A 15126-nucleotide genomic window follows, 5' to 3' on the forward strand; every position below is an offset into this window, starting at 1 on the left:
ATGAGGAGCACAGTGATACACTAAGATTTGGAGTCATGAGTTTCTCACTAGGTATGTTACCTTACAAAACTGTGGTAATGGAGTGTGTTTTGTGGACATAGGACTTACCTTCATCACTTTTGGATCAAGTTTTGACCAGTGAGTAGGAGTACAGATTTCTTTCGCATCCCCGGCATCTTTATCCTCTTCTTCCTAGTACAAACATAAAAATGTGGTTAGAAAAAGGCCTTTGGAAAATGTATGACTGATGCAGGTCCGTGCAAGTAGCAAGGTCACAATTTTTCATTGTCTTCTCCTAAAGCTTTGTTGAGGCACATACACACATTCTAGCACGCTCACAGACCACTAAGTCAATCAATGCCAGATCTGTGAAACAAAGGGATGATAAATAGAAGAAGGAATAACAATATACAGACATTGCTCGTCTACAAAGACACAAGTCTGTAATTAAAGCCACCCCGGGTTATTTCCAAATGACTACAAATAAAATGGTTTATAATTTTGGGGTATGTTTTTTTTAACATTTTAAATATGAAAATGATAAATGTGAACCTTTTGATGGGGAGATGGTTATTAGGGCCAGAAATCAATAAATCCAACTGACCCAGCATGCTAATTCTAATATAAAAAATAAAACAAAAAGCAAATAAGGAATAATAAAAAAAATAATAATAAAATATACAAAACATTCCAAATTTTCCATGTTAGGAAGCTGGAATATGTGAGATTCACTACACTGCAGACGTCGCAAGAAGTGTTCTTTACGAGGGGGGAGGGGTGGTGTTTAGTGTGTGCAGTGCATTTGTGCCTGTGTTCCTGTGCCTGCGAGAAGCGGAAATAGAAAAAGGGATTAGCGTTCAGTGCCTGTTCTCCATCAGCTTCCTTGCGTTCACCCTGAAGCTTGTCGACCAGCTGCTGCTTGTATCCTCGGCACAGGTTTTCCCACTCTGAGCGGGTGGGAAGGCAATGCCAAACATCCGGGAAAAATAAAACCACTGTCTCCACATGAGCAGGAACCGAACGCCCCTTGTGGGTCTCCTCGGGGCGATGGTAGCGAATCTCTGCAAAACGGTACCTGTCGCAAGGGAAGAAGCATGTTGGAAAACCAAAATCTAAAATGCATAGAATATAAGAGCCTAGTTCTCTGGTAGCACATCATGAACAGCTAGCTCAGGTTGGTCTATAAAATAAAATAAAAATAAATAAACACATTGATATAAAGGCCAATGATTTTCTTCAGGTAAGTCGAAGCATTGTTTTGAGTAGAAGAAAAAAATGAAACAAAATAAAAAAATAAAAATTACAAGAGTGGATACTGAATCTAATGAAAATTCTTACAAAACTATATGATATAAACTAATTGCAGTGAAATAAACATTGATTTTTCTTATCATTTTCAACAAAGCTCGAAATACCATTAGAAAACACGGCAAGACAACTTGAATTTAGGACAGTTTAAGATGCGTTTCTCCAGGACGATCTGTAGCTGAACGTGAAGAAAAAAAAGACAAGTCTTCAAAATGTACAGAAACCGTAAGAATTCAGAGAAACAACAAACCTCCTGCTCTTCGTTGCTAACAGAAAGAGACACACAATTTAGTTCTAGAAAAGTGAAGATAAAATAGGACTCATGTCCCGATGGAAGAACTGGACTTACCACTGTGTACACAAGCTCAGGTCAATGCCAGTCAGAGCCTTACAACATCGAACTGCAGTTCTGATGAGCACAGAAGGGTCTTTGTCCGGATCTGGACCATCGAGGGAAGGAGACCAGTGTCCTCCAATTGCCATCGCCTCATCTTTTCCCTTCATTCCCACTAAAAACTTTAAAAAATTATTACAAAAATTATTCCAGAAAAGCCACTAACCCACGGACAAGTGGCATATGTAATATGTAATGACTAGAAATGATTGACGTGACTAGAAAAGAGACAGAGCCTCCATCTCAGTATCATATTTTTAAGTTCTTCCCCTTTTGTGCTTAAAGGGACTGTCAGCCCAGAATGACTGTTCAAACCAAGTACTGGCGTTCGGTGCACCCTAGGTGTGGCCAAACATTTAAGTGCACCTTCCCACCTACTTCTGCCTCTATGAAGCCAGAGCTGTCAATCAAAGAAGAACGGAGTGGAGATAGAAGGGAAAATAAGTAGGTGCACTTAAATGTTTGGCCACACAAAGGGTGCACCGAGCGCCTGTACTTGATTTGAACAGTCATTAATCTATCCATTTGCTAACTCCTTAATGCGTTAAGAGACCCCCATACACATCAGATGGTGGGCCTGTGTCACCAAAATTGTCACATTCGTCTGAAGTTCATCTAATATGTAAGGACACATTAAAATCAGACAATTTGAAGTTCCTCACCAATATCACATCAGTAATGGGTTTACCTTGATTAGTCTTGCCGGGTGCTGGAAACCTTCTCTAACGTCCACTGGGTCCTCTGCAAGGGCACAGGATTTGTGATATAAATCTTCCAAAGCTGGACTTGCCAATAACATGACCTGTTTAAATGAGGTCCAAGGCAAGAAAATAATTAATTTCTGGTTAAAGATAAATAAAAAAAGAACTCTATACGCAAAGGAAAAAGGGAGAGTAGTGTCACATTTTGTTCAAAGATTATTCCCATACTCTCCAGTAAGTTTACTGTGCTGCGGAGGACATTGGCGATAGAATATACAGCGTACCTTTGCACTGTATGTATGGTCTACATCAGGAGGATCCAGAACCGTGGTATTTTTCTCAAGTGGATCCACTTCCTTGTGCATGACATAAAAATTACTGTAACTTCCAAGCTGGAATGGTCGAGATATAGGGAAAGCATCCACCCATGTAAACTGGGCATCAAAGAAGTCACTGGGAATGTACAGGTTCTGATAACGCCGCCGTAGTTCCATCATGTCACATCCAGGGCTGTATCACAAGAAGAGAACTTTAAAGGCTATGGACACTTTTCACATAGACAATTGATTTTTGTTTACAGGTGTTAATTACTTTAGATAAGTTGCAATAACTTTCAGTCTGGAGTATTCGCTTTCATTCATTTTCAGACCCCCTTAATATGCAGCAGTTTGTCTTCCCTTCTTCCAAAAAACATAATAAATTTTTTTCTGTCCACATAGCCATATGAGGGCTTACTTTTTGTGGGACAAGTTGTAGTTATGAATGACACCATTTAACATACTAGAAAATGAGAAAAAAAATCTCCAAATGTGGTAAAATTGCGTTTGTTTTTTCTGTTTTATATACAAGTGCTTCTCAATAAATTAGAATATCATCAAAAAGTTCATTTATTTCAGTTCTTCAATACAGAAAGTGAAACTCATTATATAGAGTCATTACAAACAGAGTAATCTATTTCAAGTGTTTATTTCTGTTAATGTTGATGATTATGGCTTACAGCCAATGAAAACACAATAGTCATTATCTCAGTAAATTAGAATACTTTATAACAACAGCTTGAAAAATGTTTTTAAAATCCGAAATGTTGGTCTACTGAAATGTATGTTCAGTAAATGCACTCAATACTTGGTCGGGGCTCCTTTTGCATCAATTACTGCATCAATGCAGCGTGGCATGGAGGCGATCAGCCTGTGGCACTGCTGAGGTGTTATGGAAGCCCAAGCTGCTCTGATAGCAGCCTTCAGCTCGTCTGCATTGTTGGGTCTGGTGTCTCTCATCTTCCTCTTGACAATACCCCATAGATTCTCTATGGGGTTAAGGTCAGGCGAGTTTGCGGGCCAATCAAGCACAGTGATACTGTTGTGTGTAAACCAGATATTGGTACTTTTGGCAGTGTGGACAGGTGCCAAGTCCTGCTGGAGAATGACATTTCCATCTCCAAAAAGCTTGTCAGCAGAGGGAAGCATGAAGTGCTCTAAAAATGTCCTGGTAGACCGTTGTGCTGACTTTGGTCTTGATAAAACACAGTGGACCTACACCAGCAGATGACATGGCTCCCCAAACCATCACTGATTGTGGAAACTTCACACTAGGCCTCAAGCAGCTTGGATTGTGGCCTCTCCACTCTTCCTCCAGACTCTGGGACCTTGATTTCCAAATGAAATGCAAAATTTACTTTCATCTGAAAACAACACCTTGGACCACTGAGCAACAATCCAGGTGTTTTTCTCCTTGGCCCAGGTAAGACGCTTCTGGCGCTGTCTATTGGTCATGAGTGGCTTGACACAAGGAATGTGACACTTGTAGCCCATGTCCTGGATAAGTCTGTGTGTGGTGGCTCTTGAAGCAATGACTCCAGCAGCAGTCCACTCCTTGTGAGTCTCCCCAAAATTTTTGAACGGCCTTTTCTTAACAATCCTTTCAAGGCTGCGGTTATCCCAGTTGCTTGTGCACCTTTTTCTACCACACTTTTTCGTTCCACTCAACTTTCCATTAATATGCTTGGATTCAGCACTCTGAACAGCCAGCTTCTTTAGCAATGACCTTTTGTGGCTTACCCTCCTTGTGGAGTGTGTCAATGACTGCCTTGATTGTGGAGCCTACTAAAAACACACTAAGGGACCTCTTTAAATACAACGAAAGCCTTTGCAAGTGTTTTTTGTTAATTAGTCTAATTTACTGAGATAATGACTTTTGTGTTTTCATTGGCTGTAAGCCATAGTCATGAACATTAATTGAAATACACTTGAAATAGATCACTCTGTTTAGAATGACTCTATATAATATATGAGTTTCACTTTTTGTATTGAAGAACTGAAATAAATACATTTTTTGATAATATTCTAATTTAGTGAAAAGCACTTGCATGTATACACACATACATAAACTAAGTGATACATCGTTGGAATCGGGGTCTCTTTCCCTATGTTATGTTGCTGTCAGAGGAGGTAGCAAAAATCTGGTCACAGATTCCCATTGAAGCACAAACATATAAAGGAATAAGTGATGATCGAACTCACCAGTCCAGGGAGAACTTGGAAAACTGTACAGTGTAGCGGGGCACCACCCGCCTAGGTCTGCGAGGTGACCGCTCTCTCTCACGCCGTGGAGATCTCTCTCTTGAGCGCTTCCTCTGAGGTGATCGTTCACGTGACCTGCGCCTGTCCCGGTCTCTCTCTCGACTGTAAAGTTTTCAGAAGTTACAGGAACTTCAATTTCAAGCGAAATGGTAAAAGCGTAACTAAACATTTAGAACATTTTTGCCTTCATGTTTCAGAGCCCTTGTAATTACAAGTAGGTTTGATGGGAGAGTACGGGTCCAGAGAGTCGACCCCCCACCGATAGGTCAAAACAGCCCATGAGAGGGGTGCAGATGAGCAGAATGGTTATCCCACTTTTTTCAATGTTTTTTTGCCGGCATAGTTCCAGCGACAGCAGCAAAGGGTCGACCGTGACGTTGTTTTATCACGTGAGCCCCCGCAGCTGATCAGCAGCCGCCAATGTGGCGCTTCATTCTCATTTCCTTTGGACAAAACTGACATCTGCGGGAAGCGAGAGCTTCTCCTGCTCTCAGCATTGGCTATGCTCCACTGCTATTTTTCAGTGGTCAAAGGTGTCAGGCTTTCAGTCCAAAAAAAGATCAAACACAAATAGTGATTAAGTTTTGTTAAAGTGAGCTCAATAAATGTTCACATGTAACAAGTGTAGTAATTTGGTCATCGAATTGTTTCACATATTACAACATTACATTACTTATGCATAGTGGTATAAACATTAGAATTCTGATTACACTTAAAAGAATGAAGGTCACACAGTACTATTACACGTTATCCCACAAGACACACTTCAGTAATTTTCAGAATACATAATGCTTTGTTTCATTGTCTTCAGCTGCATATAACTGGCGTTACATGTAGTTTGAGCCACCTCTTTTTTACAGATATCCCCAATGACTTACTTTCTATCATCCTTTCTGATGGATACAGACTCTCCTCTATCACTTCTCGCAGAGAATCTCGATGGTGGCTCAACTCTGCGAACTGGCTGGGGCTGGGATACAAGGCGAACTGGGGTCTGCAATAAGGCAGCTGAAACAGATACATGAAATTGTTGTAGGCGCGGAAGAGTATCTTTAAAATTATCAATCTGTTAATATGTTTTCTTGCAGATCATTTTGGAGAACAATCAGTGAGCCATTGCAGATATTCCCTATAATAAGGTGTAAAACCCTTCAGAAATGTTTCCTAAAACTCAGTCACATATCAAAAAAACATGAGATACAGATGAGAAAACAGCACTTACAACAGTGTAGGAGGTCCTATAACCTTACAGTCAGGAAACCAAAAAGACAGTGCTCCAACCTCCCATAATTCATTTTCAGGAGAGTGATTACAGGACAAAAATTAAAGGAGCTGTCCACTACTTTAACATTGATGCATGATCGCATGGCACCCCCGCCGATCAGCTGTTATCGGTGCCGCCGGACAGAAGTCCTTATCTGCGGTGCTTGGCCGTCCATTTGTAGTGGTCGGCGCTTGTAAATGCACGTCCGCCTCCCATTCAGTTTAATGGGAAGAGGATGTGCTGGACCCCGCGGAGGCCACTACAACTTGACGGCCAAGCACTGCAGGTAAGGACTTCTGTCTGGCAGCACCGATAACAGCTGATTGGCGGGGGTGCCGCATATAGATAGGGCATCAATGTTAAAGTAGTGGACAACTTCTTTAAGTCAATTATTTTGCTAAATGTAATTTAGGTTAACAACTTTTTTTAAACTTTATCTTCACAAACACGTTAAAATAAAAGATGGTTGAACTTGCTGATATTAGTGGGCTCAGCCAATAAGGCAATAGTGTCTGGCTTAAGTCCCTTATCCTCAGTTACCCCACCTTAAATAAAATCTGTCAGCAGGATTTCACACACAAACTATTTATATATGCATGTAGTTCTTTCAAAGACAAGTCCAGCAATATCTTTACATGGCCAGTCTGTTCCTCCATTACGGAATAATCAGTGTTTGAATTGATAAGCAAATGGGGCTGAATAATTATCTATTGATTTGAAGCCTCGGTTACTCCAGCTCTATTCCCCGCTCAGTGCCGCCTCTTCCTGCTTGACTGACAGCCTCTACGCTATGTAACTTGAAGAAAGGAACCATCAGTCAAGCAATAGGAGGAGGCAGCACTGGGATAGGAATAGAGCTGGAGTGACAGAGGCTTCAGATCTTCAAAATAGTCCTTCAGCCTCATTTACATATCAATTCAAATGCTGATTTCTCAGTAATGGAAGAACAGACTGGCCATGTAAAGGTATTACTGGACTTGTCTTTGAAAGAGCTATATACGCTCATAAACACAATAGATTGGGGGTGAAATCCTGCTGACAGATTTCCTTCAAGGACATATGACTATTGGGTTACAGAGTGAATCCCCCTTCCATTGCTAAACACCTAAAAAGCTGCAGTTGTGAATGACTGTGGCAACTAAGAGGGGTAAATGCCCAATACCGCTGGATGCTAGAAGTTACAGTCTTGTGCCCACACTATAGTCATGAATTATTGTATTGGGATTTGCAGGAACCAAAAACACTTTCCGTGATAAACTAGTCCATCATTGGATGTGAAGAGGTTAAACAAACATACTACAAGCCAATGGCTAGCTATTAAACATGATAAACTGAGGTTTATCAAGGGTGTACAAGGCCAGAACAAACGGTCCATTCAAGTCCACGGAATGCAACATGGATGGTTGTAATTCAGTCTGTAAACATAGTAATGTAAAACGTACTAATGCACTGTCAACCTAATATATACTGAAAAGTCACGTAGCTTTGCAGAAAGGCTGCGTTACACTTTGAGGATGGTGACTGTAATGGGTAAGCAAAATGTTGTAGTCCAGTGAAGGTGACAAGTACCTTTAGGAGGCTGCGGTTGTAGTAGAGGAGAGGGTTGTGCTTGGAGCAATGGATTTAACGATGCAGCAGATATCTGTGCCTGCAATAGAGTTTGTGCTTGTGGCGGGGGCTGAGTCTGCACCCCAAAAGCAGGCTGCTGAGGGACAGGCGGCATCACTGCTGGGGGGTTCTTTATTAAAGGTTGTGCTGGAGCGGGGTTCTGCAATGTAGACAAAGGTTAATACACTGAAAAATTAAAGAAACAGGAAGATTAATGGAACATTAAAAAGGCAGAATATTCAGGGCATTCACCTGGTTAGGGAGGGTCTGAATCCTCTGTGCATTCCATTTAAATGGCATGTTAGGATTGTAAGTGGCTTCCACCAAAACACGATCTCCGACCTGTGGGGACTTACCCTTAACAGCGCTAAAGAGACAAAAGAAAATGAAGATATACTGTATAGGTGCAACAGAATCTGTACTCACAGACCATACACCAGGTCACAAGCAATTCATGGAAAGGCATGCCATCGCTACAACTTGCAGGCAACTCTCTCTTCCATACAGATATATTGGATTTGCCAGCGATTAATGGTAATTGCTGGGATTTTACTACAATTTCACTGGTGATGACCATTATACATCATAGAAACAAGCACGGTTCTCAAATATAAAAACAATGGTATTGACATACTGCAGCGTACTTTAACTTTTCTAGACTCTTCTTTCAATATGACTTAATACATACGTTAGCTGGAAAAACACATCTTCATCCACAAAGCCAAACGTTTCATGAAGCTTGGTTACAACCCCAGTGAAAACACGCTGTTTTTGGGGCTGTGTCTGCTGTTGACTGGACCTTGGAGTTGGGTAAGAGACTGTTATCTGAGCGGCTTGCTGGGGTGTAGTTAGGGCAAGACTTGTAGGCAGGGCTACAGCAGGCTGGAATAAAAAAATAAAGTGATGATCAGTGCGAAAATACCCAGAGAACAGTCCATGTCATTTGTTCTTTACTCCATGCACTCACCTGAGTTATCAATGTCTGTTGTGGCTGCTGCAACTGCAAAGATGGAATGCAAAAAGTTAGCAAATCGCTAAATATACAAAGTGCATAATGTGAAGACCGACACTAAATGCTTGCAGAGGGCAAGAGGTAAAAAAAACAACTGGAATTGGAAACGCAGGTGCTATTGTTGGACAGTAAGCGTTGCATAACAGAAATTTTAAAGGGAATCTGTCACCCCCTGGCACTTCTCTGACCTCTAATAAGTGATAGAAATGTAAATCTATTCCTACCTGTATGCCTCATATTAGAGGTCTTGTTGCTGTCTTTTTATTCAATCTTCTGATGCTTGCAAGACCGAGGCCCTGAAGAAATCCCCGCCTACTGAGTTAATTACAATGTTTCCCCCCTCCCCTGCATGTGACAGTGCCCTGTGATGTGACAGTGCCCTGTGAAGTGCAGATGCAGCAGCCAAATCCAGGCACTATAACATGCAGTGGAGGGGGGAAACATTGTAATTAACTCAGTAGGCGGGGATTTCTTCAGGGCCCCAGGCTTGCAAGCATCAGAAACTCGATTGAATAAAAAGACCGCAACAAGACCTCTAATATGAAGCATAGAGGTAGGTATAGATTTAGATTTCTATCACCTGTATACCCATATTATAGGTCAGTTAAGTGCCAGGGTTGACAGATTCCCTTTTAGGACAAGAGTTTCTATGGATTTTTTGTATTTGTATATCATTGAGTGTTACAGCTCTATAGTTGGCAGTGTTCTACCTATACCCCTGTTGAAAATAATTGTAGCTGGTGGTAAAACTAGTGTTTGAATTGAAAGAAATAAAAAATAGTCACAAACCTGCTGCTGCACACTGTAAATCTGCTGTGGCTGGGAATATTGCTGTAAGAAAAAAAAATAGATATATATTTCAAAGCAATATTCACAACAATCCAAGTCTTTAGAAACAGTGTCCCACAAATATCAATAATTGTTTTTTTCTTTTTATGTCAAATAGTTAAATTGAACCAGTCATCAGGAAGAACATCATCTACCTGCAGCCACAGTGATTATCTGCAGGGAAATATACATGTAAACATATTCGGCTGTGTAATGTGATATTTGGCTCCAGGGAGAAAATGAAATCATTCTCCCTGCAGCTGCTCTCCACATAAAGAGTGCACTGTAATCACACTTGCTGATCCTGGAGTGACATCTTGCTCTGCAGTGTGTGAGCCGAGCTGGATACCACCACTCAAGAAGTGTGGGGAGAGATTACAGCGTTCTCACTGTGGGGTGGGTGGTGAATGTTCACGGATCTGGCACCCCCTCCCCCTCTCTTATGGGGACAGCCATGTTGCGTGACATGTTAGCAGAATTCAGAGATGCATTTAAGCAGCCACATTGAACATAGACAAGCTTTGTGATCTCTACTGAGGGGGGAGGTGAGCTGTGACAGTCTATTTCAAATGGTTAATCTTGTGGCATCTATATAGTAGTAGTGGAATAAACCTTTCCCCCTAAAAAAAAAATGTGCCGTACATTCAGGTTTCACCTCCGAGGTCAGTGATTGGCTGCAGTGGCCAAATTCACTTGGTCGGCACATAACCACCATAGAACAAGTCAACAATACTGGAAGGATTTGTTTTAATATAGACCGACTATACTTTTACCTGCTGAAGAGCCGCTGCAGCAGCCGCAGCTGCCGCTTGCTGCTGTAGTGCAGCAGTCTGAGTAAGCTGGTAGTTTGCTGGAGAAGGGGTGCTAAGGCCGGCAGCAGCGAGGGCCGACTGCTGAGTGTAGATTGTGGGGGACGTCCCAAGTAATGACGGCTGCTGGACCCCTAATGGAGCTGATAAAGCATCATGTTAGTGCACTGCATAAAATGTGTCCAAACTCATAAAACATCACCAACTATAGTCAAGGAGGTAAAGTGTCAGGTGTGGCTTTACTACCACTAGTAGTACAGGTCAGGACAGCAATAACGCAGGCACGTACTCGATCACACAGCATTTATACAAGGAACACCGAATGTAGTAAATGTAGAGGTGTGGACATCCTCAAAATGATTTCATCCCCCGAGCATTAAACAGCACACGTCAGGCTCATTGCAAGGGTTAAATGCAAATGGGGGATTCACCAAGGGCCTGGGGACGCCTGTACTGAGAATGTTTTCAGGAAATGTGCATGTTTTCCATTATTAACAGAATTTATTGACCATAACCATATTGATGAGTGGAGATGGTGAAGGCCTTCTCAGCCCGAGGACACATCATTGCTGGCGAGTCGTAGTCACTATCCCAAGACCCAGTTCCAATTTTGCACACATGGCTGCCTTCATTAGCGAGCCCTGGCAGCCATCTGCTCCCCTGTCAGGGGCTTTAGTGCTGACTCCTATCGTTTGTTTAGCTGACTAAACGGTCATTGGGTAATTGGGGCGTCAGCAGTGTCAGGCATCCCCTGATATGGCGGCACAGCATTCAGTGCGCTCCATACAAGAGAGCACATCACAGCTAAGCATTACTATACATTAACCCATTCACTAGCAGGCCCACGCACACAAAACCAGAACTATACAAAGTAAGGCATTCCCCCATACCCATATATTTCCTGACAGACTCCTGACACATTATAAAGATGCTAGCCAACACCTGTCATTAATAAGCACCTTCATGAAATTTTGCAAAGGGCAAGTTAAAAAAATATGCATAAAAATTGATGTTTGTAGCTGAAAGTATGACCCAAGCAGAACATGAGAGGCACAATACTTTTTAAAAATAAAAGTACAAGATGTGAAGAGTTCATACATGTCATCACATTCCCCAGAACTAAAGTGGACACCATGACCTGCCTGCTGGTAACCATCCAAGTCACAGTCAACAAATGCTCCGATAAGAGGTAGAGGATGATTAGATATGTAACTTCTCATATTCTTAAAGGGCATTTACACTGCAAAATAATTGTGAAATGTTGTTAAAAACGCTCATTTCACGATCATCATGTAAACAGGCTGGTGTTCAGTCAATGAACAAGCAAAACCCTGGTTCACTGGGTGAAATGATCTTTTGTGCAGTATAAGGGCTGATGCAGACGTCCGTGCTGTCCGATCACGGGCCACAGGGACTGGTCGTGGGTCAAGTTGACGCGCCCCTGGGCCTGAGTCGTGCGGCATCGCGCGCACGGGGGCTTACCCGGAGCCGGATCAGATAGGGGTAGTAGTCTCGTGGCGGTGACCCGGCCCGTGCCCAGGGAGTCAAACTGAGTGGCAGTATTTAGCAGTAGATGTTAGAATGTTCGACTACGCCACCCGTGGATTGCGGTCATGAGACCGCCGCTGCAGGGCAGACCGCCGAGGCTGGTGTTGTTGGTGCAGCTGAGAATGGAACGACTCCCCACGGGAGGAGTATTGCCTCAGGGCAGCTATTGTAGAGTTGATGATGGGGGTGATGGTGCGGATGTCCCAGTACTGGTGGTGCAGGTACGACGATGAAACACGGAGTCTGGTAGTGCAGTTTCAAAAGCTTTACTCACGGTTCTTTATCAGGTCGCTTGTGCACAGTAGGACCACCCGAGTCATGCTGCGTTCACCAGGTCAGGGACTCGGCCAACTCCCAGGCAATTCCAGAGCGTGGTCCAGAGCTCCCCTCTCTTCCTTCCTACTGGCCGTCCCCACCAGGGACCCACCTTTGTCCGGCTTCCTCGGGCCTTATGGGGGTAAAACCTCTCTCCGGTTTCCCTGACCCTATGTGGCGTGCCTTCCTGGTGGATGTGGTGAGGGGTCGTGCCAAAACTTGACCACGACCTCCGGTTCCTGGCTAAGGATAATTGGCCTCCACCAGTTTGGGATCCGGCACCCTTCTCTGCCAACCCTTCACCCGTTTTCGTTCTCTTGTGGGATCTCAGGGTTCCCTCTATGCTTGCGTCTCTGGGCCTTTCTTTGTGTTTCTCCTCTTCCTTCTCTCTCCTCTCTGCTTCAGGCCTAGCTCTGGAGCTGGGCCCAGACGGAGCCACAGCTCCCTGTCAGCCCTCTCTGGCTGAACTCTCTCTCAGCTTCTCCTCAGACTGAACTCCCTTGTTCCTAGATGGTGCCCACCTTTATACTCCCTCTGACACCCGAGCCCTGGTGACAATGCAACCAATGGGCTCCTACCTATGCCCAGAGTCCCTCCCCTGTCTGCTCCTACACCACTGGGATGTTCCTCCCCCCCCCACTCCAGCCAGGGACAGACGCGGTCGTACCTGCACATCTATCTGGTGGGAGTACCGTTGTTCTGTCCCCCGGAAATGGTGTGAGTGTAGTGCATGCAGCTAACTGAGCTCTGTTCCACTCTCCATCCTTACCCGGGAGTGGAATACCACACCTCTGGTTCGAGGTGCAATACCCCTGTAGCAGCCGAGTCCTCGGGGTGCTACATACTGACCGGTGCATCCAAGCTTCATGTATTTCTATGGACGTCTGCATGAGCCCTAAGAGATCATCGTTCTCGGCGGTGCATCATCCTGTGTAAACAGAGCCCCAATGTCCGGTAACAATTTCAGCCTGTGTGGCCTGAGCGATCCATTACCGTTCGCGCAGTGCGCATCATCTACTTCTGTCTGCCTGTGTAAACAGGCATTTATACGTCAGTCGATCAATAAAATATTACTGATTGGAGACTATATGGCGCCTCTGGTTGGTCCATGTAAACAGACCCTTACTCATCTAGCAGAAAAGACTCCTCTTAAATGTAATCTGAGAGCACATAGTCTCACTTATTGGGGGGATAAAGAAAAGTTCAAGGGGTCAAAGTCTGAAGTAGAGAAGAATTACAGTAACCAGCTTTCATCTTGAAGCTTCCGCCTCCATATTCATGCCGATTCCCAACATCAAACAAGTGTAAAACCCAAATATTGCACCTACAATATTGAGCCTTACATCATTTAGGTTAAGTTCCCATGATGAGTTTTTGATGAAGTGCAAAAAATACAGTGCCATACGGTTCCAACAAAGTGGATAAGATTGCTATAGTTCGCATGTCTACAGTGTTTTATTATTATTATTTTATTTTTTTGCACAGTGTAATCTGACCTGCGCGTTTGAAATCTGCAACATGTCAATTTCTCTTGTGGGTACACCGAGTTTTATGTGCTTATATTCCACATAGTAATGCATTAGATGCTGAACATCTGCTTGTAAAAAACAATATTTTTTTAGTGCCTTTCCGCAGCAACAAAAACACAATAAAAACGCAAGTAAAAAAATGCACTCAAACTAAATGAAAAAACATAACATAATAAGTGCAGAAATGCTGCAGAAAAACTGCATTACCAAAACTCACCACGAGAAGGTATCCTTAAAAGCCAATATTTAGACGATACCAAAATCTAAGTTTTGGCCCTTAGATGCTAGCTGGAGAAAATATTTAAAGGCAAGAAGTACTGCAGGTTGCAAACAGTGATGAATACATTGGTGGAGGACGGGGCCGCCGACTCCATCTTGTTGTTTTTTTTTTCATGTGTATGGGATATTTGTATGCATATATGGAGGCTGAGTGGGGGAGCTCACACTGTGTATATGGAGGCTATGTTGAGGGCTCAAACTGTATATATGGAGGCTGTGTGGGGGTTCATACTGTAAATAGGAGGCTCATACTGTATATAGGGGGCTCTGTGGGGCTCATACTGTATATAGGGGGGCTGTGTGGGGGCTCATACAGTATATAGGGGGGCTGTGTGGGGGCTCATACAGTATATAGGGGGATGTCAGCATACTTAATTCTGCTCAATATTAAGTGATAATTATTTTATATTAATATTAATTGTAATTAACATGTTAATATTGAGCAGAATTAATTTCAGCCTATTGGCTTTGGCCCTCCACAACAGTCATGGTCTCTGATGTGGCCCCTCGGGAAAATGAATTGCCCACCATCGATCTAGCCGATACTTACATCGAATTACCACACAAATAATCAGGGCTGTGGAGTCGGAGTTGGTGTCCATTTTGGTGGAGTCCGAAAATATTTAATAAATTGGGTTCAGTAGTACAATGCAGGATGTGCTGTAAATGTTTTCATAAGAATTTGGGAAAGTTATGAAATGTCCTATAAATGTCTGTTCTGCTCCTGATTTAAGGATCTCAACTTTTAGCTGAGATGAATCTGAGCAGCACTTTATGTACACGCTCAGTAGTGAGGCCGTGCTGTGGAGTCAGTGGTTTGCCTTACCGACTCCACAGCCCTGCAAATAATCCAACCATTAACATACCACACAAAAATGTATGATTAATCATGGAAGTATTTTTTTTCTTCTCTTTTACATTTCTGCAAAGTGCCATACGATCAGCCAATCGT

At 43.0% G+C, this 15126-nt stretch overlaps 1 protein-coding gene across 2 annotated transcripts in view; it reads right to left on the reverse strand.

The window, feature by feature from the left end:
- CCAR1 (cell division cycle and apoptosis regulator 1) overlaps positions 1 to 15126 on the reverse strand; it is a 49027-nt gene that overhangs the window by 16543 nt on the left and 17358 nt on the right. For both annotated transcript variants that reach the window (XM_073685624.1, XM_073685623.1), the window contains exons 3-15: positions 10468 to 10646; positions 9656 to 9697; positions 8822 to 8854; positions 8543 to 8736; positions 8107 to 8221; positions 7816 to 8014; positions 5861 to 5990; positions 4923 to 5084; positions 2688 to 2913; positions 2391 to 2504; positions 1658 to 1824; positions 865 to 1075; positions 109 to 192 (exon numbers count right to left, since the gene is read on the reverse strand). In XM_073685624.1, the coding sequence (XP_073541725.1) occupies positions 109 to 192; positions 865 to 1075; positions 1658 to 1824; positions 2391 to 2504; positions 2688 to 2913; positions 4923 to 5084; positions 5861 to 5990; positions 7816 to 8014; positions 8107 to 8221; positions 8543 to 8736; positions 8822 to 8854; positions 9656 to 9697; positions 10468 to 10646 (1856 nt within the window). The remainder of the gene's footprint in view (positions 1 to 108; positions 193 to 864; positions 1076 to 1657; positions 1825 to 2390; positions 2505 to 2687; positions 2914 to 4922; positions 5085 to 5860; positions 5991 to 7815; positions 8015 to 8106; positions 8222 to 8542; positions 8737 to 8821; positions 8855 to 9655; positions 9698 to 10467; positions 10647 to 15126) is intronic.

This window comes from Phyllobates terribilis, unplaced genomic scaffold (assembly GCF_046119375.1).
Source record: "Phyllobates terribilis strain yellow unplaced genomic scaffold, ASM4611937v1 Scaffold_5__5_contigs__length_657084704, whole genome shotgun sequence".
Classification (NCBI taxonomy): domain Eukaryota; kingdom Metazoa; phylum Chordata; class Amphibia; order Anura; family Dendrobatidae; genus Phyllobates; species Phyllobates terribilis.